The sequence below is a fragment of the Melopsittacus undulatus genome, chromosome 10 (assembly GCF_012275295.1).
Source record: "Melopsittacus undulatus isolate bMelUnd1 chromosome 10, bMelUnd1.mat.Z, whole genome shotgun sequence".
Taxonomy (NCBI): Eukaryota; Metazoa; Chordata; class Aves; order Psittaciformes; family Psittaculidae; genus Melopsittacus; species Melopsittacus undulatus.
This window is the reverse complement of record NC_047536.1, coordinates 30,748,062-30,769,502: the sequence shown is the minus strand read 5'-3', so window position 1 is coordinate 30,769,502 and position 21,441 is coordinate 30,748,062. Positions and strand designations below refer to the sequence as shown.

The 21,441-nt window shown below is 44.3% G+C and overlaps 1 protein-coding gene across 2 annotated transcripts; it reads left to right on the top strand.

The window, feature by feature from the left end:
• The first annotated feature begins 1,590 nt into the window (after positions 1 to 1,590).
• Positions 1,591 to 20,650, top strand: RPN2 (ribophorin II). 2 transcript variants are annotated; one of them, XM_034067122.1, is made up of 18 exons: positions 1,591 to 1,684; positions 1,781 to 1,980; positions 3,696 to 3,791; positions 4,409 to 4,584; positions 5,543 to 5,618; positions 6,004 to 6,138; positions 8,628 to 8,804; positions 9,202 to 9,320; positions 9,726 to 9,831; positions 11,558 to 11,649; positions 11,862 to 11,976; positions 12,639 to 12,833; positions 13,344 to 13,430; positions 13,970 to 14,065; positions 15,226 to 15,301; positions 16,213 to 16,342; positions 18,156 to 18,241; positions 20,278 to 20,650. In XM_034067122.1, the coding sequence occupies exons 1-17, from the start codon at positions 1,609 to 1,611 to the stop codon at positions 18,205 to 18,207; spliced, it is 2,004 nt and encodes a 667-aa protein (XP_033923013.1). In that variant the 5' UTR covers positions 1,591 to 1,608; the 3' UTR covers positions 18,208 to 18,241; positions 20,278 to 20,650. The 2 variants fall into 2 exon arrangements, with proteins under 2 accessions (XP_033923013.1, XP_033923014.1); XM_034067123.1 differs by lacking the exon at positions 18,156 to 18,241 and having other exon boundaries at positions 1,592 to 1,684.
• Positions 20,651 to 21,441: the final 791 nt, after the last annotated feature.

Sequence of the window (21,441 nt, the reverse complement as noted above, 5' to 3'; positions counted from 1 at the left end):
CACACCAGGTAGGTAGCCGGCTGCTGTCTGTAGCAAAGGCAGTGGGACTTGACACTGCTGACAGCTGAGCCACTGGGCTGTTGTCTTAAATGCAAACAATATGCAGTATGAAACAGGGTATTGCAAGTGACCATTAGGAAAAACAGCATAGTATAACCCCAAAGCCCATTCTCCCTGCTTTCCTTTCCCTGCCCATCATTTCATATCAAGTTGAATGGTGCAGCTGACACGAGGGATGGGATACTGTCCAGAGGGACTTGGACAGGCTCAAGAGGTGGGTCAGTTAAAACTCATCAGGTTTGACAAGGCCAAGTGCAAGGTCCTGCACCTAAATTAGAGCAACCCCAGTATTGATACAGGCTGGAGAATGAAGGGATTGAGAGTACCCTGGAGTAGAAGACCTTAGGGGTACTGGTGGGTGAGAGATGGGACATGAGCCAGCAATGTGTGCTTGCATCCCAAGAGGCCAGTTGTATCTTGGGCTGCATCCAGAGGATGGTGGCCAGCAGGTTGAGGGAGGTGATTCTGCCCCTCTGCTCTGCAGAGACCCCATCTGGAGTCTGTGTCCAGTCCTCAGTGCAGGAAAAGACATGGACCTGTTGGAGAGGGTCTGTAGAAGGGCCACAGCTCTGAGCACCTCTCTTGTGAGGAACGGCTGAGAGAGCTGGGCTTGTCCTACCTGGAGAAGACTCTGAGGAGACCTTATTGCAGCTTTTCAGTACTTAAAAGGAGCCTATAAGATAGATGAGGAGAGACTTTCTATCAGGGCTTGTGATAGGATGAGGGGTGGTGATTTTAAACCAGAAGAGAGAAGATTGAGGCACCTGACTCCATCAGCTCCTAACATAACAGCCCACCATTTGATGTGTGTTTTGCTTTGCCAAGGTGAAATTTGAGGTCTGGCTGTGTGTACAGCACAGCACCACATAGCAGTGCCTGGCACACAGGCTGTGGCACAACAGGCATGGCATACCATGGTGCAGCATGAAACTGCATAGTACGATGTTACATGGCATGTACATGGCGTTATATGAGATGCGATGGCATGGCATGGGATGGAATGGGACAGAATGAGTTGCTACGGCATGGCAAGAGGCAGAATGGAATGGCATAGCATGAGATGGCATGGCATGGGATGGCATGGCATGGGGTGCAATGGGGTGGCATGGGGTGGCATGGGATGAGACGAGAACGGATGGCATGGGGTGAAATGGCATGTGACGGGATGGCATTGGACGAGATGGGGTGGCATGGCATGGGACGGGATGGGATGACACGGACACAGCACCGGCCACATCCCCGCGCCGCCTCCATCCCGGGGCGCCCCGGCGCGCTGCGGGCTGCAGGCGGCTCGGCCAATCAGCGCAGCCCACATCCCGCCGGGGGCCGCCCTCGCCCGCTGCCGAGGGCCGCCGGGAGGCCCGAACCACTGGCACCGCGCAGGGGAGCCGCCGCTGCCTCTTCTTCCTCTGGCAGCCGTCTCCCGTCCCCCGTCCCCGCGGTCTGCTCTCTCTCACAGTTCCGCAGCCTTCAGAGCTGGTTCCGGTGGGCCTGAGGCCCCCTCCATAAATGCGCTGTCCCTGCCTCCCCCTCCTTGGCGCGGGTGCAATGGTGCGGGCCAGGCCTAGGCGGGGCTCGGGGCGGAAGCGGCGCCGTGGCCCAGGCGACATCATGGCGGCGCCGGGTGAGGCGCGGGCCGCGGCCGCAGGGAGGCCGGGAGGGCGGTGCGGCCTCGGTGCTGCGGGGAGGGCCGGGGGATAACCCGCTTGTCTCTCCGCAGGCTCGCGTCTGCGTCTGGCGGCGGCCCTCGGCTTCCTCCTCCTCGCCGGTGCCCGGGCTCTGGCCCCCAGCCACCGTCTCACCGGCCAGGACCTGGCCCGGCTGCGGGCGGCGCTGGAGCGGCCCTTCGCCGACGTTCAAGCCGCCTTCTATTCCATCGTGGGCCTCGCCAGCCTGGGTGTGCGGGTGGCAGACGAAAAGGTGAGCAGTTGGCGGTGCTGAGAAGCTGCACAACGCGAGACGCGATGATCTGTGCGGTGAGCTCTGCTTGCGGGCCCTGAGGCAAATCTGAGGCGGATGGATGTGCGTTGTGGCCTTAGGAAGCATCGCAGCAAGGCAGTGGCGGTTACTGGCAACCTTTAAAGTGTGCTGTTGGAATAAGTGGCATGTTTGTCTGAGCACTGACGTGCCAGGGGCTCTCTTATACTTGGTGCCTCTAAATGGTAGTTTCAGGGTTTGTCTCTCCATAGCCTGTTGTGACATTGCTACAGCAGTCGGTTTGTTCCTGGTTTGTGCAAAAGATTTCTGCCTGCAGCCTGTTTGCTGTCCTGTTAGATTGAGTTCTCATTATTTCATTTCGGTTCTAACACTGAATTCAGCCAGGTCCCATTATCTCATTATTTTTTGCATATAAAATATGCTCCTGTGTGCCCAGACTAGAAGCAAAGGTTTGCAGCATCAGCATGATGCTTACTGCCTTTCCTTGCTTTGGAACACTTCTAGTTTAAACCTAGTAAACGCTGTCCTTGTAACAACCTGCTTATACAGGCACCTCTGCTTTTGTGCCGGTGTGTGCTTATGTATGCACCTAAGCTATGAATGCAAGGCTGTTCTGTCTCAGAAATTCAGCTAGTTCAGTAGTTCTGATCCACTTGGACTTTGTTTCTCTTTGAGTGTTGTGGATTTGCACCACAAACTCTTTAATGTGACAGTCCTGAAGGTGCTGCAGTTCACCACACTGCACACATGGCTGTGGTGGTTACTGGTCTCCTGCAGGCAAGGCTGAGCCTTGCTGCTTTCGTTTATGTCAGTGTGGCTGGGTTTTTAGTACATCCTAGTTTCGGCAGGGATAGCACAGCCTTTGCTTCTACAGGTAAAGAGGAATTACTTATTTGAGGTTTGTGATGAGGCTTTCTTTGTGAGCAGTGTACTGCTTCATGGGGTGAGACTGTTTAAAAGGTAGAGGTAGTAAAAATACTAATAGCTAGGCAAAACACTTGAACATCTATTGGTATTCTTGGGTAACTGTAGCATGAAAATCCTGTCCTGCTTGTAAAGGCCTGTTTTCCGCATACTCAAAACCTTGTCATTTATGTATGAGCAGTTAAATTCTTGGTTATTTTCTGGTTAAAATGCAGTTTTAATGATCCATGTATCTAGTGTTCAGTTAGTATCCTACATAATAACACAGTTAATAACTAGTTAATGAAACATAATATGCTACAGATTACTGAGCAGTCTCACTGCTGGCCTTCACACTGTAGCTGCTTACCTGGTTATGCTCTGAAACTCTGTATTCTGCCTCCATTAATGATTGTGTGTGTTGTATAGGTGGGAAAGAAACTCCCCCACAGAATCCCTCTTCATCTGCTCTCTATCTTGGGAGATTTTCCTGGCTAAATATACCCACAGGACTTCAATTTTGATGGGTTTTAGAATTATACTCAAATTTAAATTGGAATTCTGGTTGCAGTACAGTTGTTGTGAAAATCGTTCACCTCTTTTAGCAGGAATCACCTTCGTTTCTGTGCAGCGTAGGCTTGCAAATATTCCTATGGATTTAATTTGCCTTTAGTTCAGTCTTAAAATGCACAGCAGCATGTATGAAATTGACTCAGAGTACTCTTTACATCTCCTTGGTGGCTTTGTTAGTGGTTAGGGTTGGTGGCTGTCAGTTAACTTCTGTTTCTTCACAGGCTGCATGCAATTTCATCAAGTCTCATGTGGACTCCAGCAGCGTTGATTCCCTCTTCTATGCTGCACAGTCTATCCGGGTCCTGGCTGGCTGCGAGGTGGGTTTGGAGCCCTGAGCTCTGAAGGCAGATGTTACCAGTGAAATACTTGCCTTGATATTTTTGTTTGGTTTATTTTATGCATAACTTCTATTTTTACTTTCTTTTAGTGAGTTATATTCAGTTGTGTCATAGGTTCATAGTAGTACAGAGGGGCTGTTACTCGATAGATATTGGTGGCTAAAAAAAAAGGAGCTAGCACATTCTAATAGAATTCACAGCATCAGTTAAAAATTTTTTTGGTAGATGAGAAACTGTTTGGATGTAAACCCTGTGTTGAACCACAGCAAGGACACAAATGCAGGCCACCCTTGCTGCATTGTGGGTGGGCTGTCCAAGCCCCATTTTTCAGCAGTACTGCTGCTGCACAAGGATGTGATGCCAGGTGGAAAGCAATAGCAGATTACCAGGATAAATCTGAATCTTAGATTATCCTGACTTGTGGGCAGGAAAACTTTGGGATTTAATTAATTAAGCTAATAATAAATAAAGGGCCTTATCCCAAAAGCTTCCAGGAGTTCACCAATAAGTGTGGTGTTCCTGGAAGCAGTCAGTGGTAATTAGAAGGCTGTGGTTTTTCAAGTGTGAATCAATGTGTTACCTGTGTTTTTCCTCAGGTTACCATTTCAAATGAGACCAGGGAGCTGCTGCTTGCAGCTGTCAGTGAGGATTCCTCAGTCACCCAGATCTTCCATGCTGTTGGGGCCCTGAGTGGCTTTGGCCTTCCTTTGGCATCTCAGGAAGCACTTAGTGCTCTTACTGCTCGTCTTAGCAAGGAGGAAAGTGTGCTGGCGTAAGTCTTTCAGTTGGAAATAATTCACTGTTGAGTGTTTATCCTCTAGGCAGTTGGGGTTTAGAGTAAAGGGTATTTTAACACTTAATTTTTGTAATATGGGTGTAGTAGATCAGGTGCTGTGCTTTCATTTGATGCATCTCTCCTATAAAGACAGGCTGAGAGAGCTGAGCTTATTCAACTGGGAGAGGAGAAGGCTCCAGGGAGACCTTATAACAGGTTCCCAATAACTGAAGGGGGTCTACAAGAAATCTCGACTTTTTACAAGGGGCATGTAGGGATATAGGACAAGGTTTTAAGCTGGAAGAGGGGAGATTTAGATTAGACATCATGAAGAAATTATTTACTATGAGAGTGGTGAGATGCTGGCACAAGTTGCCCAGAGGAGCTGTGGCTGCCCCATCCCTGGCAGCGCTCAGGGCCAGGTTGGATGGGGCTTGGAGCAACCTGCTGTACTGGAAGGTGTCCCTGCCTGTGGCAAGGGGTTGGAAATGGATGAGCTTTAAGGCCTCTTTCAGCTCAAACCAGTCTGGGATTCTGTGACTTGTCCAGCTCATATTTGTCCCTCTGGGGGCATGAAAAATTCTTTTGGGGGCAATTATCTGCATTCAAGAGTAGCGCTCACTGAAAACGACGTATCCCAAAGAAGCCTTCTCTTTTTAAAAGATTCACAACAAATTTTTGACATAAACCCAGCCATGGTTCTGTCTCATTTATGGTTGCTGTAGACTTGATGCTGTTTCTCAGCCCTGTTGTTTTGTATGCCTGTACTGGGAGGTGAAAAAACATGACAGTAAGCAGGAATCACTTCACATTCGTTGTCTTGAGTCGACTACAATAACAGCTGGTTTACACTTTATTCAGAATAGAAACTGTAGTTGCTTTGACTTAAATGATGTTTGGTTTCTGAGGAAGGAAAAATCATACAATCATTTGGTTTTGTTTGTTCTTGTTTAAGAACCATCCAAGCTTTGGAGACGGCATCGTACTTATCCCAACAGGCAGACCTAAGTGGCATTGTTGAGGAGATAGAGGTAGGAACACACTGTGCTTTTTAAAATTAAGGAATTTTAGATCTCTGTAGTACTAAAATAGATACTAATATGAAATACAAAATAAAAACCAACCTTGCTAATTCCTTGCCTGTATCATGTGGGTTGACTTAGCTCTTTCAAGCAGATATTTCTTCTGGACTTCTGAGTGTTTCACAGGAGACTGAAACACAGAAAGTCGTGACTTTTAAATGCAATTAAATCCACTAAAGGCTGATGGTTTCTTTTTAAATCCTGTTTCCAAATGACTATTACAAAATAAGTCAGTGGTTCCATATAGATGCTGTTGATTACAGGTCTAACAGTAGAGTTAACTTCTGTGGATCTACTAGAATGCAATTTAAACCTTAATAACTCTTTCTGTCAGGATCTTGTTGCTCGCCTGGATGACTTGGGTGGAGTTTATCTGCAGTTTGAAGAAGGAATTGAGACTACTGCACTGTTTGTGGCTGCTGCCTATAAACTGTCAGACCATGTGGGTACAGAGCCAGCAATGAAGGAGGTTTGTATTTGCCTTTTCCTCCCTTGCACACTGTAGCTCTCAAAGAGCATCTGCCTAGTCCCTGTCATGCACAGAGACCACTATAGTTGGGTAGAATTTCTACTGGGAAAAAATAATGAGCACACTCAGCGAAAAGGGATATGTGAGAGGGAATGCTAAGGAACAGAATCTAGGAGGAAACTCCACCTTCAAGACCACTGCCTGAATTTGGTTTGTTTTTCAGATGTACAGAAGGAAATTGCAAATGAGGCCTAGCTTTTCTTCTGTTTATTGAGACAAGCTATTAAAAAAAAAACCTATTGTTTTGGAGTTTGTTCTGGTATTTGGCACTTATCTACCACTCTCCAGTGTTGTTAAGTGCTTTGTAAATGTTATTTACCTGTGAGGAAATGCAGGCACCCCAGTTTGGGGTGCCCAAAGGGGAGACAGCATTAGTACCATACACCAACAGGAAACCAGATGCAAAAAGCTTGTCTAAAATGAAAGTCTGTCAGAAATTCCTTTTGAGCTTAACAAAGCCAGAAATTACTATTGCAAGCTATCCACAAGTTAACTTGAGTTGAGCTGTACTTGTGGTAGAGAATGGCAGCTCCCTAAAGCCCAAGCCAAAGTGGCAGCGTTGAGACAGAACCTGGCATAAGACATCTGAGTTCATTCTTGGCTCTCTTCCATGCTTCTGGCAAACAGACTAATGCGGAGTCATTTTGGTGTCATTTTTTGAGGTAGTGATTCTGCTACACACAATTCAAACTGTCAGTATCCAATGGATGTTTAAAAAGAGACCAATCAGGAAAAATAGTTCAGTGTTGTGCTGTCAGAAATGCCGTTGTTGGGGCTTAAAGCTTTATCTCTTGTGAATGCTGAGAGTGCCTCCAGAATGCTACAAATCTCTCTTTGAAGATTGATGTGTATTAGCTGGAAAAAATAGTTTCCCCCAGCAGTTTAAATGAGTGTCAGATGCTGATCAGGGTCTGGAGCTATGCCATGCCCTCATAAATGAAAAACAGCAGGATTTGTGCTATGCAGGAGGTTTGTAGCATCTGTCTGGATGCTTTCTCTAGTTGTGATGTACATTGGTACTCATCAAAACTAAGTGTATGCCTATTGCTTTATTTTCTTCTTTATTCTCATTTCTGATTAGAATTTAGCCCACAATTCTTTGCTTGGTGAAAGTACAGGTAACCAATTCCTCTGTTTTCTAGACTAGCAAGGAGTGATGGAGGAATCTGAATAACACAGAATACCCTGGGCAGTGTGGCACTAACCCTACAAATTTGATCTGCAAAACCAACTGCATGATGTGGTCCCACTCCTACTTCAGAGAGAACAAATCAGCTTTGGCACATCCCAGAGCCAGAGCAGGCTCTGTGCTCTTGGTGGTACTACTTTAAAGCAAATCCTCTTAGTTTGAGGATGCTGCTGAGTCTAAGGGGATAAGCCTATCATAGGCCTGGATTGGCTCCTTCCAGAGCCATTGGGATGCATTGCATCACTGCTCCTTGGCCTTCCCAAATTGACAGGTAGCAAGGACCTTCTCTACTGTATCAAGGCAGTTGTACAGCTCTTGGAGCCAAATTGTCTTTTTGCAGCTGCACACTGTCTGAATAGTTGAGCTGATTGTATCTTCCATTCTTAAATATGTAGTTTGAAGAGATAGATCCACATTCTGATGTGGCAAGTTTTTAGCACAATTACAGTGATTGTGGTTGGAACCTCCCAGCCAAGAATAAGAATGCTAATGTCATACTCAAAAGGAAGCTAGTTTGGGGTTGCCTCATAACTTGAGCTATTTTTAAAGCAATTGGGGAATTAAGCAGTCTTTATGTGTGATGTTTTTATTAATAACATTATACTGAGACAGTTTGTAATCTTGTGTTGTGATGGTTTCACCCCAGCTGGCAGCCAAGCCCCACACAGCCACACACTCACTGCACCCCCCCATGCAGTGGGAAGAGAATCAGAAAAGTGAGAGAACTCGTGGGTTGAGGTAAAGGCAGTTTAAAAGGTAAAGCAAAAGCTCCACACACAAGCAAAGCAAACCAGCGGATTCATTCACCACAGGCAGGAGTTCAGCCATCTCCAGGAGAGCAGAGTTCCATCATGTGTAATGGTGACCTGAGAAGACAAATGCCATCACTCTGAGTGTCTCCCCATTCCTTCTACTTCTCCCAGCTCTATATGCTGACCATGAGTCCGTATGGTGTGGAATATCCCTTGGGTCAGTTGGGATCAGCTGTCCTGGTTGTGTCTCCTCCCAACTCCTTGTGCACCCCCAGCCTCCTTGTTAATGGGATGAGGAGCAGAAAAGGCCTTGGCTCTGTGTTAGCACTGCTCAGCAGTAACAACATCCCTGTTTGATCAACACTGTTTCCAGCACTAATCCAAAACACAAATCCATCCTGGATGCTATGATGAAAATTACCTTGGCCAAAACCAGTATAAGTGGTAAGGTGCTGATGTTTGTATATAATTTGCTTTTTCTCTTTCAGGATCAAATCATTCAGTTGATGAATGCAATTTTTAGCAAGAAGAACTTTGAGACCCTCTCAGAGGCTTTCAGCGTTGCTTGTGCTGCAGGTTCCTTATCCCGGAACCGCTACCACTTGCCTGTCATTGTCATCCCTGATGGGCCTGCAGCTGTGTCTCACCATCAGCCTGTACTCAGGGTGAGTCCTTAACCTCAGATCTTAACTCATCTCTTGGGTCAGTCTTTAGTACTGTAGGTCTAAGCTGACTGAATGTGTGAGGTGATGTCCTTCATTTTTAACTCCAGGCCTCCGGTTCCAGTAGATCTGGGGCTTTAGTGCTTTTATGAAATGATTCTTAGGAGCCTCTGCTTACCCAGGGCTTAGCAACCACTACCTGAAGAAGGCACTGTGTGGAAGTCAGCTCTGCTGATTTCAAACTGTAGCTTTCCCATTATGTTAGAAAGAACAAGGTGAATCTGGGATGCTGGTCAGGGAAGAATTCTGTGTGAATAATACAGGGGGTAGTGAGTTGTCTGTGCTCTGCTTTCCTGCTGGTGCAATGGGTTTAGTACAAATTCTTGGTTTTCCCTTGTAGCTACAAGTGACTGATGTTATGTCCCAGCCACTGACTCAAGCTTCTGTAAAGCTTGACTATGCCAAGAGTGCATCTAGCAAAGCCACTGTCCTTCAACAGACAGCATTTGCGCTGTCAGGGTAAGAAAATAACCTTATATTTACAGTTTGTAAGGCAAGCGGTGTTGTTCAAACAGCGTTGTTCTTGTTTTCCTTATGTGGTCTTCCACCAGAGAAGCTTTTGTATAATGGAAAACTCATATGGCTGTAGTCGTGTTTTGTTGGTAATGGGTGACTAAGCACATTCTGTAGTGATGGCGAATTTCTGTTGCTTTTTCTTCTGGTCAGGATTGGGAAGTTGCAATGTTCTTCTGACCTCAGGGGGACTTGGAAGATTTTTTTTCTGCTGCACTTAATGATGTTAGTTTTCTCCTGTGTTTCTCTTTTTGCCTGCTTAATCTGGCATATTTAGAGACTTCTTCGTAGCAAGCTATGATCTCTTTAATGTCCTACAGGATGCTTAACACTTTGTCTTTTTTGTTATAGAGATGTCTTTGAGCTGAACTTCATGAATGTGAAACCTGCAAGTGGCTATTATGATTTCTCTATCAGTGTTGATGGAGATAAGCGATTTATTGCCAACAAGGTTGAGGTGGGTATACTTTTTGATGGCATTTTAATTCTGTGCTAGTCACTGAAACAGCTTTTCATTTATACCCGTTAAGGATGTTGCCAGTTACATGGCATTTTTATCATATGCTTTTTCTGTAATGGACTGGATTTTGACTGGATTATGACCAGTAACCAGATTAATACATGATCAAAAGAGATTTGTATTAATTTCAAACCTGACTTAGCACTTAGATGCTGATCTGACAGCATATGAACAAAGGCTAGCAGTGGAAATGTTTATAGAGCAGCCCAAAGTAGCCATGCAAAAACAGTTAGTTCTTCACAGCACTCAAGATCTGAGTCTGTAAGTCTCAAGCCTTGCCTGGCAGTTGTCTGCTGATTCCCTGTGTACAGAAGCTGAGCATTTGTTGTTTACCTGTATAAGCTCTAGAGCTGTAGGAAAGAGTCAAGGAGGTCTTTTGGCATTTCCTAACTGTGAGGTATATGGTAATGATTTGGTAGTGGAGAAAGTGTCCAAAGCAGAATGTAGATGAAGTCTTCATTTCATGCATAGATACCCCCTCAAGTCCATTACCGTGAGAAGAACGTGACATCTGTAACTATTCATATAGTCACCCCAGTATCAACAGCTGAGCATTCTCTTCTCCAGTGATGTTTATTCCCAGGGTAATTTTTATCCTTAGTCACCTGTTCAAGGAGATTAGCTTTTAAAGTCTTCTAACACAGCCAGCTTGGATGGGAGGAAGATGCTTATTTACAACTGACCTTTACTCTGTGTGTCAAATTGATGTTGTTGTTGTAGTAGTAATGGCACTTAGGAGTGTCAGAAGGGAACTGATTGGCCATGCTGCAGCTGGCTGCTGGCACACATTCCTCCCCAGGTCCCAGCAGGAATGTATTAACACTGGTGCAGCTCTGGGGGAACCGCTTCTAATAAGACACATTGGTACGGGGGAGGGCTGCTGAAGAGCTGATTTTTTTCCTTACTGTTATTAGCATTAATTGTCCTTAATGCACCATCGCTTTGACAGTAATGAGCTAAACCAGTGGGTCATTACTCCAGCAGAGACCACATTTCCTGGCATTAAAATATTTGTGAGATGTGTGTGTAGTGTTCAGCTGAAGGCCTGTGTGCAGCAGCTCGGAGTTGCCTTCACATACCTTTTCTAACATTGATATTTCCTTAGTCCATCTTTCTTTGCTCCCATCTTGGAACAAACTAAGGCTTTACTAACATTAGCCTCGGTAGTCCACTTGTTAATGGATGCATCTTCAGGGGTAACCTCTATTTTAAATGACACTTTCTGTTGTAAAGGAGCTGCCAAGACTGTTGTGTTTGAAGTTTGGCCTGAATGTCTTAGTTCATGTTTCTACATACTTTTCCCCCAGGTTCCCTGTGAATTATTTTTCAGGGTGAGGGTGTGGGGCTGGTTCACATGAGCAAACCTGTAGTAACAAATGGTAGTTTATGGTGAAAAATACCTTAGCAATGAAACTCAAGTTCTCCGGGAGCATTTGGAAGCTGGGAGAACAAATATGCTCATTAAAACCTACAGACTGCAGTAACTGCTTATGTTTGAGAGAATTGCTGTAGATCCTTCTGTTCTGATCAGGTTCTGTCTTCTGGCTTAGTTTAAGACCTTCTCTAGGGAAGGGTACAGATGAGCTAAAGCTTCTTCTGTGAACTTGACCATAATTAATATATGTAGAGTGCTCTGAGTAATTTTTATTGTGTTTTGTTGCAGCTGAAAGTAAAAGTTTCCACAGAAGTTGGGATTATTAATGTGGATCTTTCTACCGTAGATAAAGATCAGAGTATTGCACCAAAAACAACCAGGTAAAATGACTTGATGTCATTCCATTAATTAATTTTCATTACATTTATGGTGGAAGAGAAAGACCTATTAGTTCACCTGACTTGATAAAATAGCTCATCTGTGCTGAGTAGACTGCGGTACTGCCAGGCAGGCTTGTGTGCCTCGGGTTCGTTGAAGAGCAAGGATTTTCCTGGAATATGGCCTCAATACTCCTTGGTTTCTTCCCTCCCAGGGTAGCTTACCCAGCCAAAGCCAAGGGCTCATTCACTGCTGACAGCCACCAGAATTTTGCATTATCCTTCCAGCTGATAGACGTGAACAGCGGAGCTGAACTCATCCCTCACCAGGTTAGAAGCTTTTGTCATTGCTGTGTCACTGTGATGTTCCATCTTGAAGCATCTGAGGTGGCAGTTGCTTTAGAAAAGATTTGATAGGTTTGGGGAAGCCTTTTATTTCTGACATGAACTGTGAAAGATCACTGGTCTTGGTAGATGGATTGAATTCATCTGTTTTGGCTGTATGTTAAATGAAGCCTCTTTTGGCTATGGTGCTATGTTTTATTTAACTTGACAGAATGCGTGCAAGTAACCTGCACTGTAAAAGCACACTTCTGATTATTTAAATACAGATTGTTTGCTGGAAAAGTCACTGAATGTGGACTTACTTTAAAATCTTTTATATATATATATATAAAATAGAAAAAAGGGAAGGAGGAACACCCCAACAAAACCTGTCTGTGTGTACATCCCTGTTTTGTGCTGTTGCATACATCCTGTGGTGTAACAGCATTTTACCCTCTACCCCAGGTGGGCCGTTGGCCAGTCTGGTCCTGTGTTAATGTTGTTACTCAAAGAGACATAGAACTTTGCTGATTTGCAGACACCTGGACTCCCAGTTTATACTCTGACTTCTGTTAATGTGCTTTCTGATTTGGGGGTTAGTGTCTTATTTCTCTATCATTTATAAACACTGTGAGATACTCCATAAATGTTACAATCTTTCCTTTTAGACTTTTGTCCGACTTCACAACCAAAAGACTGGCCAGGAGGTGGTGTTTGTTGCAGAACCAGATAGCAAGAATGTTTACAAGTTTGAACTGGATACCTCTGAAAGAAAGACTGAATTTGACTCTGCCTCTGGTACCTACACTCTTTACTTGATAATTGGAGATGCCACTCTGGAAAATCCAATCCTGTGGAATGTGGTATGTAGCTGACAATGTGGCCATGTGATTTTGAGATTACTGACAGCCTGAAGAGGAGGGCATGGTACAGGCCTGGATATAAGAAAGCTTAAATGTTTTGTTCTTTGTAGTGAACCAGAATCCTTTTGGCCGTTTGTGGGCTCTGAGGTTTCCTGCTCATTTTAAGTTTTTAAGTAAGCATCAAGGCAAGACAGAAACAAACATTTATTCATGGTGGAACAGGAGCTTCAGAACCTTTATGGGTTTGGTAATTTCACAGCAAGCACTTCAGGGTTTAGCCTTTTATGCTAGAAATAAGTCCAGTTCTTAGAGATGGGTAGGTTCTGTTGCTGCCTCTGTTTAGGAGAAACTGCTGCTTAAAAAATCTTGTGGCTTTTTCTGTTCCCTCTAAAAAATCGTGTCAATTGGAGATTGACAAATAAGGAAATAAGCCACAGTAATGAAATAGGGTTTATAAAACTTGCATTATGTTAAGATCAAAATTCATGAAGCTGCATGATTTCATTTCAGGCTGATGTTGTAATCACATTCCCAGAAGAGGATGCGCCATCCACAGTCCAGTCGAAGAACCTCTTCGTTCCCAAACCTGAAATCCAGGTATGGTCAAAACCAAAACCAGTGTGTGGGGATGGGGGCCAGTCGTACTGGGGTTATTTATCCTCTTTATAATTCATTTTTGAAAAAACTCATTCTGTGTAAGTGATGTAAATAAAGGAAGAGCAGAGTTACTGCTTAATGGAAGGAAACGTGTTGCATTCCTCTAGAGTGTGGATAACTAAGCTGTGTGCCCTACCTATGAGAGAGCAGCTAGTGTCACTGAAAAGACTCAAACATGTAAATTTGACTAGGGAAGCACCACAGAAGCTCTCTGCTTCTGAAAATGTCTCTTCCTTCATTCCAGCCATCTGTGCTGATGACAAGCTAACAAGTGCTTCTGTGAGCACAAAGAAACGTGAGCTGTGCCAGAGATTAAATGTGCAGAGGCTGGAACAGACATTGCTTTAAAGTCTCTTTGCCTTACGAGGAATGCTTATCATCTAAAGGAACATCTGGGAAAAGCACCAGGGCTGCAGCTGGTCCTCTGGGAAGCTCTGTTGCAATACTCCTGCTTATGAGTTGGTCTTGTTTGTTTGCAGCACCTCTTCAGGGAACCTGAGAAGAGACCTCCCACTGTGGTATCGAACACTTTCACAGCACTAATTCTCTCCCCATTGCTTTTGCTGCTCATTCTGGTGAGTGAAGTGGGCCACAGAAGAACATCTTTTCCCATCCAGTACAAAGTCACTCAGAAGGTTGGCCAGCTAAACTCCTTATTAAAACTCTAGGTTAATCACAACTAGCACAGCAATGCTGAAGTCACAGCTCACAATGGCAGTGCAGGCTGTTGGTCTGGTATTGTCTTTCCCAAACTGTTTGGGGGGGGGGGGGGGGATTGACTTCATATTCAAAGCAGAAAAACACTACTGGTGAGTAGAAGTAGGTGGGTGAGTTTCTCCAGTGTGCTTCTGCTCAGGATGTTGAATAACAGTGGGCAGATTAAATTATAACTAATGTTAGAATTACACAGGAAAAAAGCAGTGATTCTGCCACACGCTTAATATGTCCATCACCAAATATGTGTTACTTAATCCTATCAGATGGATTCCCATTTATGGATATAATTAGTATTTGTGTCTGCAGTTGAAACATTCACTGCTCCTCACTGTAGTGTCAGATCAGTGTTTTGAACTTAATGCAATACATAACCTCATCTAGGCAAGTTAAACTATTCCTTATTTAGAGGATGAAACTCATCCCTGTTTGCTTGGCAGTGATTTCCCCTTCCCAGTGTCATCAAAAGCTGGCAGTCAGATAGTCATGTCCGCTGGTCTCTGGAGTTCACAATATACACGTTGATGAGACTTCAGTGAAGAATCCTGCTGATACTACACATATTTCCCATTGTAATGCCTTTCTCTTTTGTTCTCTAGACACTGAAAAGGGGTTTATGAGCAAACATTTTGTATCTCTTGCTGTTCTTTCTCTGAATGCAGAACTAGAACCTCGCCTGTTTTTTCTTTTGGATTGAAATTAATTCAGCAGGATAGAAATGGCAATGTTGCTTTTTCTGGAAAATGTAGATCTGGAGCAACATTCATCAGTTTAAGAAACATAAGTGAGAAAATGTGTTTGCATTCGGAAATAGCAGGATAAATTTTCACTAGAGGAGTTTAACAGTTCTCTCCAGCAAAATTACTACTTTGTGCTCTTGTGGCACTAAACAAGTGCTTCTGTAGAGAATACACTGTAGTCATTGAAGAACATAAACAAGCTTGAAAGGTACTGAATTTTAAAATAAAAGCTTGCATTTACAAAGCTGTTGTCATTAAAGTTATGTTTCTTTTCCTTTTAGTGGATAAAGATAGGTGCCAACATCTCCAACTTCAGCTTTGCTCCCAGCACCATTGTTTTTCACATGGGACATGCTGGTAAGTGTCAGAGGCTTTCTGATTTGTTTGGCCTTCTCACCTGGGAGTTACAGATGAAAGCCCTGGTGGTTAATGGGCTTGTGGTCTATTAACTATAATGACATAATAGCATAACATTTGTTCTCTTGTTTTCATCTGTCTTCCTGCTTTTCATCATTGTTAATATGGTGATAAAGCTGTTTTGGCCATCAGCTTGTGGCAGCTGTCATTATCAGGGCTCCTCTCTCACACTATTCATCTGTACTTCATGGAACTTCTTATTTCCAGAGATCACAGTTTCTTTATTGCATGTTTATGCTTTGTAACAGGGAGTTTCTGTGGGGATTGAAACCTGCAGGGCTGCTTCTACAGTGAAAGGCTATAGCTTTTCTTTAAAGCTCTTTCTGTGAAAGTTCTTGTTCTTTGGCTGGACCAATTTTTTTCATCAATTTTACTGTGTCCTTGGTTGCACAGGCATTTACTGTCTTGTTAGAATATCAAAAACATAGCAGGTTGAGAAAACATTGGATCTACTGTTTCCCAAATGACAGTGTGTTGCGTAATCCAAACCGTTTTCTTTGGAAGCTTTATAAAGCTGTTAAGTTCCTACAGATGTGCAAAGGTTAATATTCTCTACTGAAATCCAGAGTATGCTCTCCTAATAGCCCTTAATGTCTAGAATATATACATAATTCTGCCACAAGAGGGTTGGCTACAAGCTGTCAGTGTCACATTTTTCTCCAGGATAGAGACCCAGCTGCCTCTCTTCCCTGGCAATAATGTGTAGTGTCAGATCTGCCATTTCAGAGCTTCAGAGATAAGATAAAAACCAAATGCTTCAGCTTGGCAGTACAACATAACAAGTGTTCTAAGGATAACGAATGGTCTTTGAAATGCAATTTCAGCCATGGGCTCTGTCTACTTTTTCACAGCAATGTTGGGACTCATGTATGTCTACTGGACTCAGCTCAATATGTTCCAGACTCTGAAGTACTTGGCCATTTTGGGTGGTATCACGTTCCTGGCAGGCAACAGGATGCTGGCTCAGAAAGCAGTAAAACGGTAAGCTGGGATGGATGCATTTGTGGGATCTGCTTCTAAAATCAGTGGGAAGGAGATGACATTGAGGCTACTATGTGTCAGTAGCTGATACAGGAGTGAACACAGCTTTTGGTTCTTAGACCTTGTGTGGGATGTGCTGCTCAGTCCCACTTTGTGCCTGTTTTCAGAGTAAGGGTTTAAACTGACTGGGGCAGTGAGGTCCTGTCACTGAGGTACAGCTCTTTTAAGGAGAATGGTCCACATGGCCATTGCTGAAGTGATCAGGCACACAAAACAGGCACAGGGTGGAAGTATGTGCACTCTGTGGAAACCCACATCCAGCAAGACCCATTCACTGACAAATTCATTTTGCTACATGATCTATCAAGATCTCACAATATTGTTAGATAATGAAAGACACTGTCGATGCAGAAGAGGCCCAACTCTTCTGTAGCTGTGTTTGTGAGATCAGTTTTAAGAGGAGGAAGGTAAGACAGGAGTATCTTACTGCTGTCTTCAGTTACCTACAGGGGGATTATAGCAGAAGGGAAGGGAAGCAGATGCTAATTAGAGGTGTGCAACAACGAAGGGCAGCACACCTAAGTAAAACTATGGAAAATGTGAGGACTACAGCATTCATTTTTGTGCTGGCATTGGACTGATTCTTCACACTTGAGTCTTCTGCCATGCAGTGTCTGGTGAACGTGCCATAGCTTACACAGCCTGCAGGCAGTTTGCTGACCCAGGCTGCCAATACAGTGCGTTAATTAGAGGTCAGACTGTTCCCTCTTCTTCCCTTCTGCCACGTGGGGTTTCCATGTGAGATTTAACGTTTTAGCCCTTTTGTACTAATGCAGAGTTTGGCTTTGAAGATGATCTTGCTGGCCTGCTTTGCCATCAAGCCTGTGCTTTTCTTACGTTCCCCTTTGGAGCCACTAGGGGTTGTTTATCTTTGCATACCTGTTTGTATAGATACCCCTCGGTTCTCACTTTTTGATTACACCATATTAAAACCAGGATAAGAGCTAGAAGAAAAAAAAACCCAAACACAAGAACATTACTTTAAGAGGCTTTGCAATGATTTGTTGTCTTTAAAACATTTCTACTTGCATGGCTGCAGCAGGGAAGATGATTACTGTGATTAACCCTTTCCATACCAACCTCCCAGCTTGCTCAGCCTTGCTCCTTCAGATGTCCAGCCCTTTCCAATGTGGCATTTTCCCTTGTTAGTATGACAGTTCCTATTGGGATTTTGTTGCCAACAGGGCTATGTTGTAATTTAGAGAGTAATGATAAAATCATTATTAATTACAGATTGCCTAGGATACAGATTTGGGGAGAAATAATACAATGAAGCTTACTTCTAAGTGTCTTTGCTCAACCAGGGCTTCTGTTAACATATAAATGCAGGTGGTTGGTTCCTACTTCAAAACACTGCAGGGGGTGTCCGTGTGCTTTTTCACTGTGAACAACATGAAGCTGCAACTAAAATGGCAAATTTGAAAGTAAAACTTCTACCTTAGGCTAAAGTTAAACCCTTTGTACAGGACTTTAAAGTTCAAAAAGACATCTTTTTGTGAGGTGCTGCTAGCTTGGCTCAGATGTTGAAGTGCAGTGGTAATTAACTACATGGCACTTTGAGGCAAAGCTGCTCTTCCACTATGGACACTGCTGGCAGCTGTGGGAAGGGAACTGTATAAACCATCTTTTACAGAAGTTACCAGAAGGTCTGGTTTTGCTTTTTACATTCTATCACTGGCTCTGGTTCCTGGAGCAGGGCTGCTTTCCTCCTTCCTGTCCTCTCTGAACCTTTCTCCCTCTTTCCTTTTGGCAGGATCGCTGCAGAGCAGAGCAGTAGGTTGGCAAAGTATAGGACGCTGCGGTAAAAGGGGGTTTTGCTAGTGACCAGCTCTTCTAGAAGTAAGGGCCTTTTTGGAATTTGCCTTTCTTGGGCATGCTGCCTGTTTCATTTCACTTCATCACTCACCCTGTGTACACTGAGCTGAAACTGCATCCTTCCAGTGTTGCTCATTGGGCTTTATCAGTCCTTGGGTGTCCTTGGCTGCAGCTGGGTTTGCATATTAGCAGTATGTGTCCTCTGAGAACTAAATTGTCTTTGTGTTGTTTCTGCAATCATCTGAATCCTGTATGGTGATACGTGCATGCCTGAATACCCTGTCCTGGGCACCAGGCAGCTATCAGGTGATGAAATAAACCTGGTTTAAGCAGTATTGTTCCTGTAAATAAATTATTAGTAATGTTGGCTGGAGGAGACCACAGTGAAAGTGGCTGATACCTGGGTTTTTCCCATCCTGCTGTTGGTACTCACTATCCCCATCTGCAGTATTCTGGCTGTTCAGCTGCCAGGCACTCTGACTGTTGAATTACGCCCTCATTTGGGGTGACAATGATCTCTGTGTGCAGCAGAGTCAGGTCAGCAGCCCCTCATTCAGATGAAAACATGACCCAGTCCAGGGCTCACCCTCCCATTACTCCAAACTGGTCATGATGGCTCAGTCAGCAACAGTCAGCCCCCTCCGCTGAATACAATCACCTGATAAGTCTCCATTACCATTCACTGGCACAAAGACCTTTTCATTCTGAGCAGGTAAGGTCCCAGTTTGCTGTATGCACAGTGGTGTAGAAGGCAAGACTGCCTGCTGTTCTGCATGCTGCCTGATTCTGAATATGCATGTGAGCTTTCATTTCTGTCAGTTCACCTTTTTATTTTGGGGAAGGAAGAGAGCATCTGGCAAAAGTCCTGTGATGAAACTGCAATTGCTGCAGTGGTACATCGCATGAGCATCTGCTTTCTCATGTTCATAGTGCTCCAGGCCCACACAGAGCTCAGTTTTTGTGGTATAAAACAAAACCATCGTGGGTGGCTGTGTCACAGAAACCATGTGCACTGTGGTGTAAGCTCCTGTCTGCAGCTCAGATAGTATGGAAGATGGATTCATGAAAATTACCTAAGGAGAATTTGGCATCATGTCCCAAAGAAAAACACCCTGCTCCTATCTCTTCTCTCCCTGGAGTGTTTTGAGGTACCTAAGCACAGAACAAGCTGTGACAAGTAACTGGAGAGGAACTGGAGATGGCTGTCACTTGTTCTAGTAGACAAATGCTGGCTGCATCCCGGCTGTTTTTGCTGGTGCTGTTCTTATCCCTGGATGCTTCTTTTTACCATAGCTTTGGGCTTTCAGCTGTTCAGTGGCCTGTCACCAAATGCTTTGCTTGTGTTCTCCACAGCTTGCATGTTTTCTGTCTCTCAACATGGTGTTCTTACTCCTTAATTCCCCATGGGCTGTGACTAATCCTGGAAGATCTTGCACAGAATTTATTATCCACAAACCATCAGTTACATTTTGCTGCTGTGTGCACTCACGAGCGTTTTTCCTTATTTCTGGGGTTTCTGATGCCCCAGATATGCCAGTTAAGAGTGCATTCTTACCATCTTCTAGGGCTGGGCTGTCAAGTGCTCAGCATCCATAGCTATGCCAGTCTCCTGCATCTTGGAGGGTAAAAGATGGGGTGTGCTGTGCCCACATCAGACTGCTTCCTCTTCTTGAGGACCTAAAGAACTTTATTTTGTGCTTACATGGACCACTTGATTCTGAGCAGACAGACTGGCCCTGTTAGAAGTAGAAGAGCAATTCAGGTACCTGCAGGCTTCGCATTCAGCTTGGCTTTTTTGTTCACTTCTGTAGTTCACAAGGCTCATTCATCCCTTTTGCTCCAGAGATTACCCTTTGTTTTGTCTGACCATTTCCATCCTCCTTGAATTCAGCCCTTGGTTGCACTGCAGCACTGGTTTTATCACTCCGATAAACTTCCATTGAGAGGCTGGTCTGAAACACTTCCCTGGAGAGTGAATGAGGGGTCTGGGGACACTTCTCTGTGCAAGGAAGTGCTTTGTTGCCTGGAAGAGTTAATTTTTCTTGGATTTGTCTTTCCAGGACACACTAGTCCCAGAAGAATGGAAGAAATGCGGAAAAACAAAGCAATACCTTCAGAGCAGAGGTGAATAAATGACAGAAGGAAGAAGGCAGAAGCAGATTTTTGGTTTTGTTTTTTTATTAAGTCAAAAGGTGCCAGTTACACTTTTGAAAAAAAAGAATCTGATTTTCATTATTGTATTCATGCTCCTTCAGTGCTTTTCGTATGAATCCAGAAAGTCCTCTTCCCTGGATCCTCCCTGCCTCTTTTTCTCCCAGGACGTTTGAATTTCCTTTAGGAAAAAAGAGGAAAAAGCAAATACACTCTGACCTTTCCCCAGATGTTTCTCCTCATCCTGAAAGGTGTGAATAAAGAGGAAAGAACGGTCCTGAATTGTGTTCTTTGGCTGTCTCTGAGGCTGGGATTGGAAGTTGGGCTCACATGAGAATGAAAAGAGCTTTTTCTGGTGGGTAATTTTGTGTGTGAGTCATTGCTGCATATGAAGCTTCCTGTTCTTTTATGTTCTTTCCCAGAGGGACATGTTTATTGGGGGGGACTTCCCACTCCTGCCCATCCCTTGTGTCACACTGTCATCTGCACTTCTCCACTAATGGCTCTTCTCTCTGGCTTCAGATGGTGTTGGGCTGTGCCAAGTTGCCGCTGGGGCTCAGGTAGTAGCAGTCCCTGGAGCCTGGCCCATGTGCTGTGGTGCTGCCTGCCTGGCCATGTCTGACTCTGGCAGGTTTGGTGGGTTCCTTAAGCAGGTTCACTTCCTTTCCAGGCCCTGGAAGTAACCTTTTCACTCCAAGTACAAGTTTGATTGAGGTTGTTGTGTCTGTTCTGTGAAACAATGCCAGAAATCTGCTGGTTGCCATGTGGCCATGTTTAAGTTACTCAAGCTGTAACTTCTCAGGTAATAGTAATTACCTTCAAGATTACTAAGAAGTGTTCAGGCAGCACTTTGTTGAAGGGCATGCCAATAGGTATAACCAAAGCCCAAAATCTCCCTATGTGCAACTTGGGAAACACATGGGAAACCTGACAGTTACTTCCTCCCTGCTTCTTTGTCTCATGCCAGACCAGTTTCTTTAAAGGCCTTTTGGCAAAGGAGCTTTATCAAATGTCATTTGGAGATCCAAGAAAATTTTATCAACCAGCAGGTATGTGGATAAAGGTATGGAGCT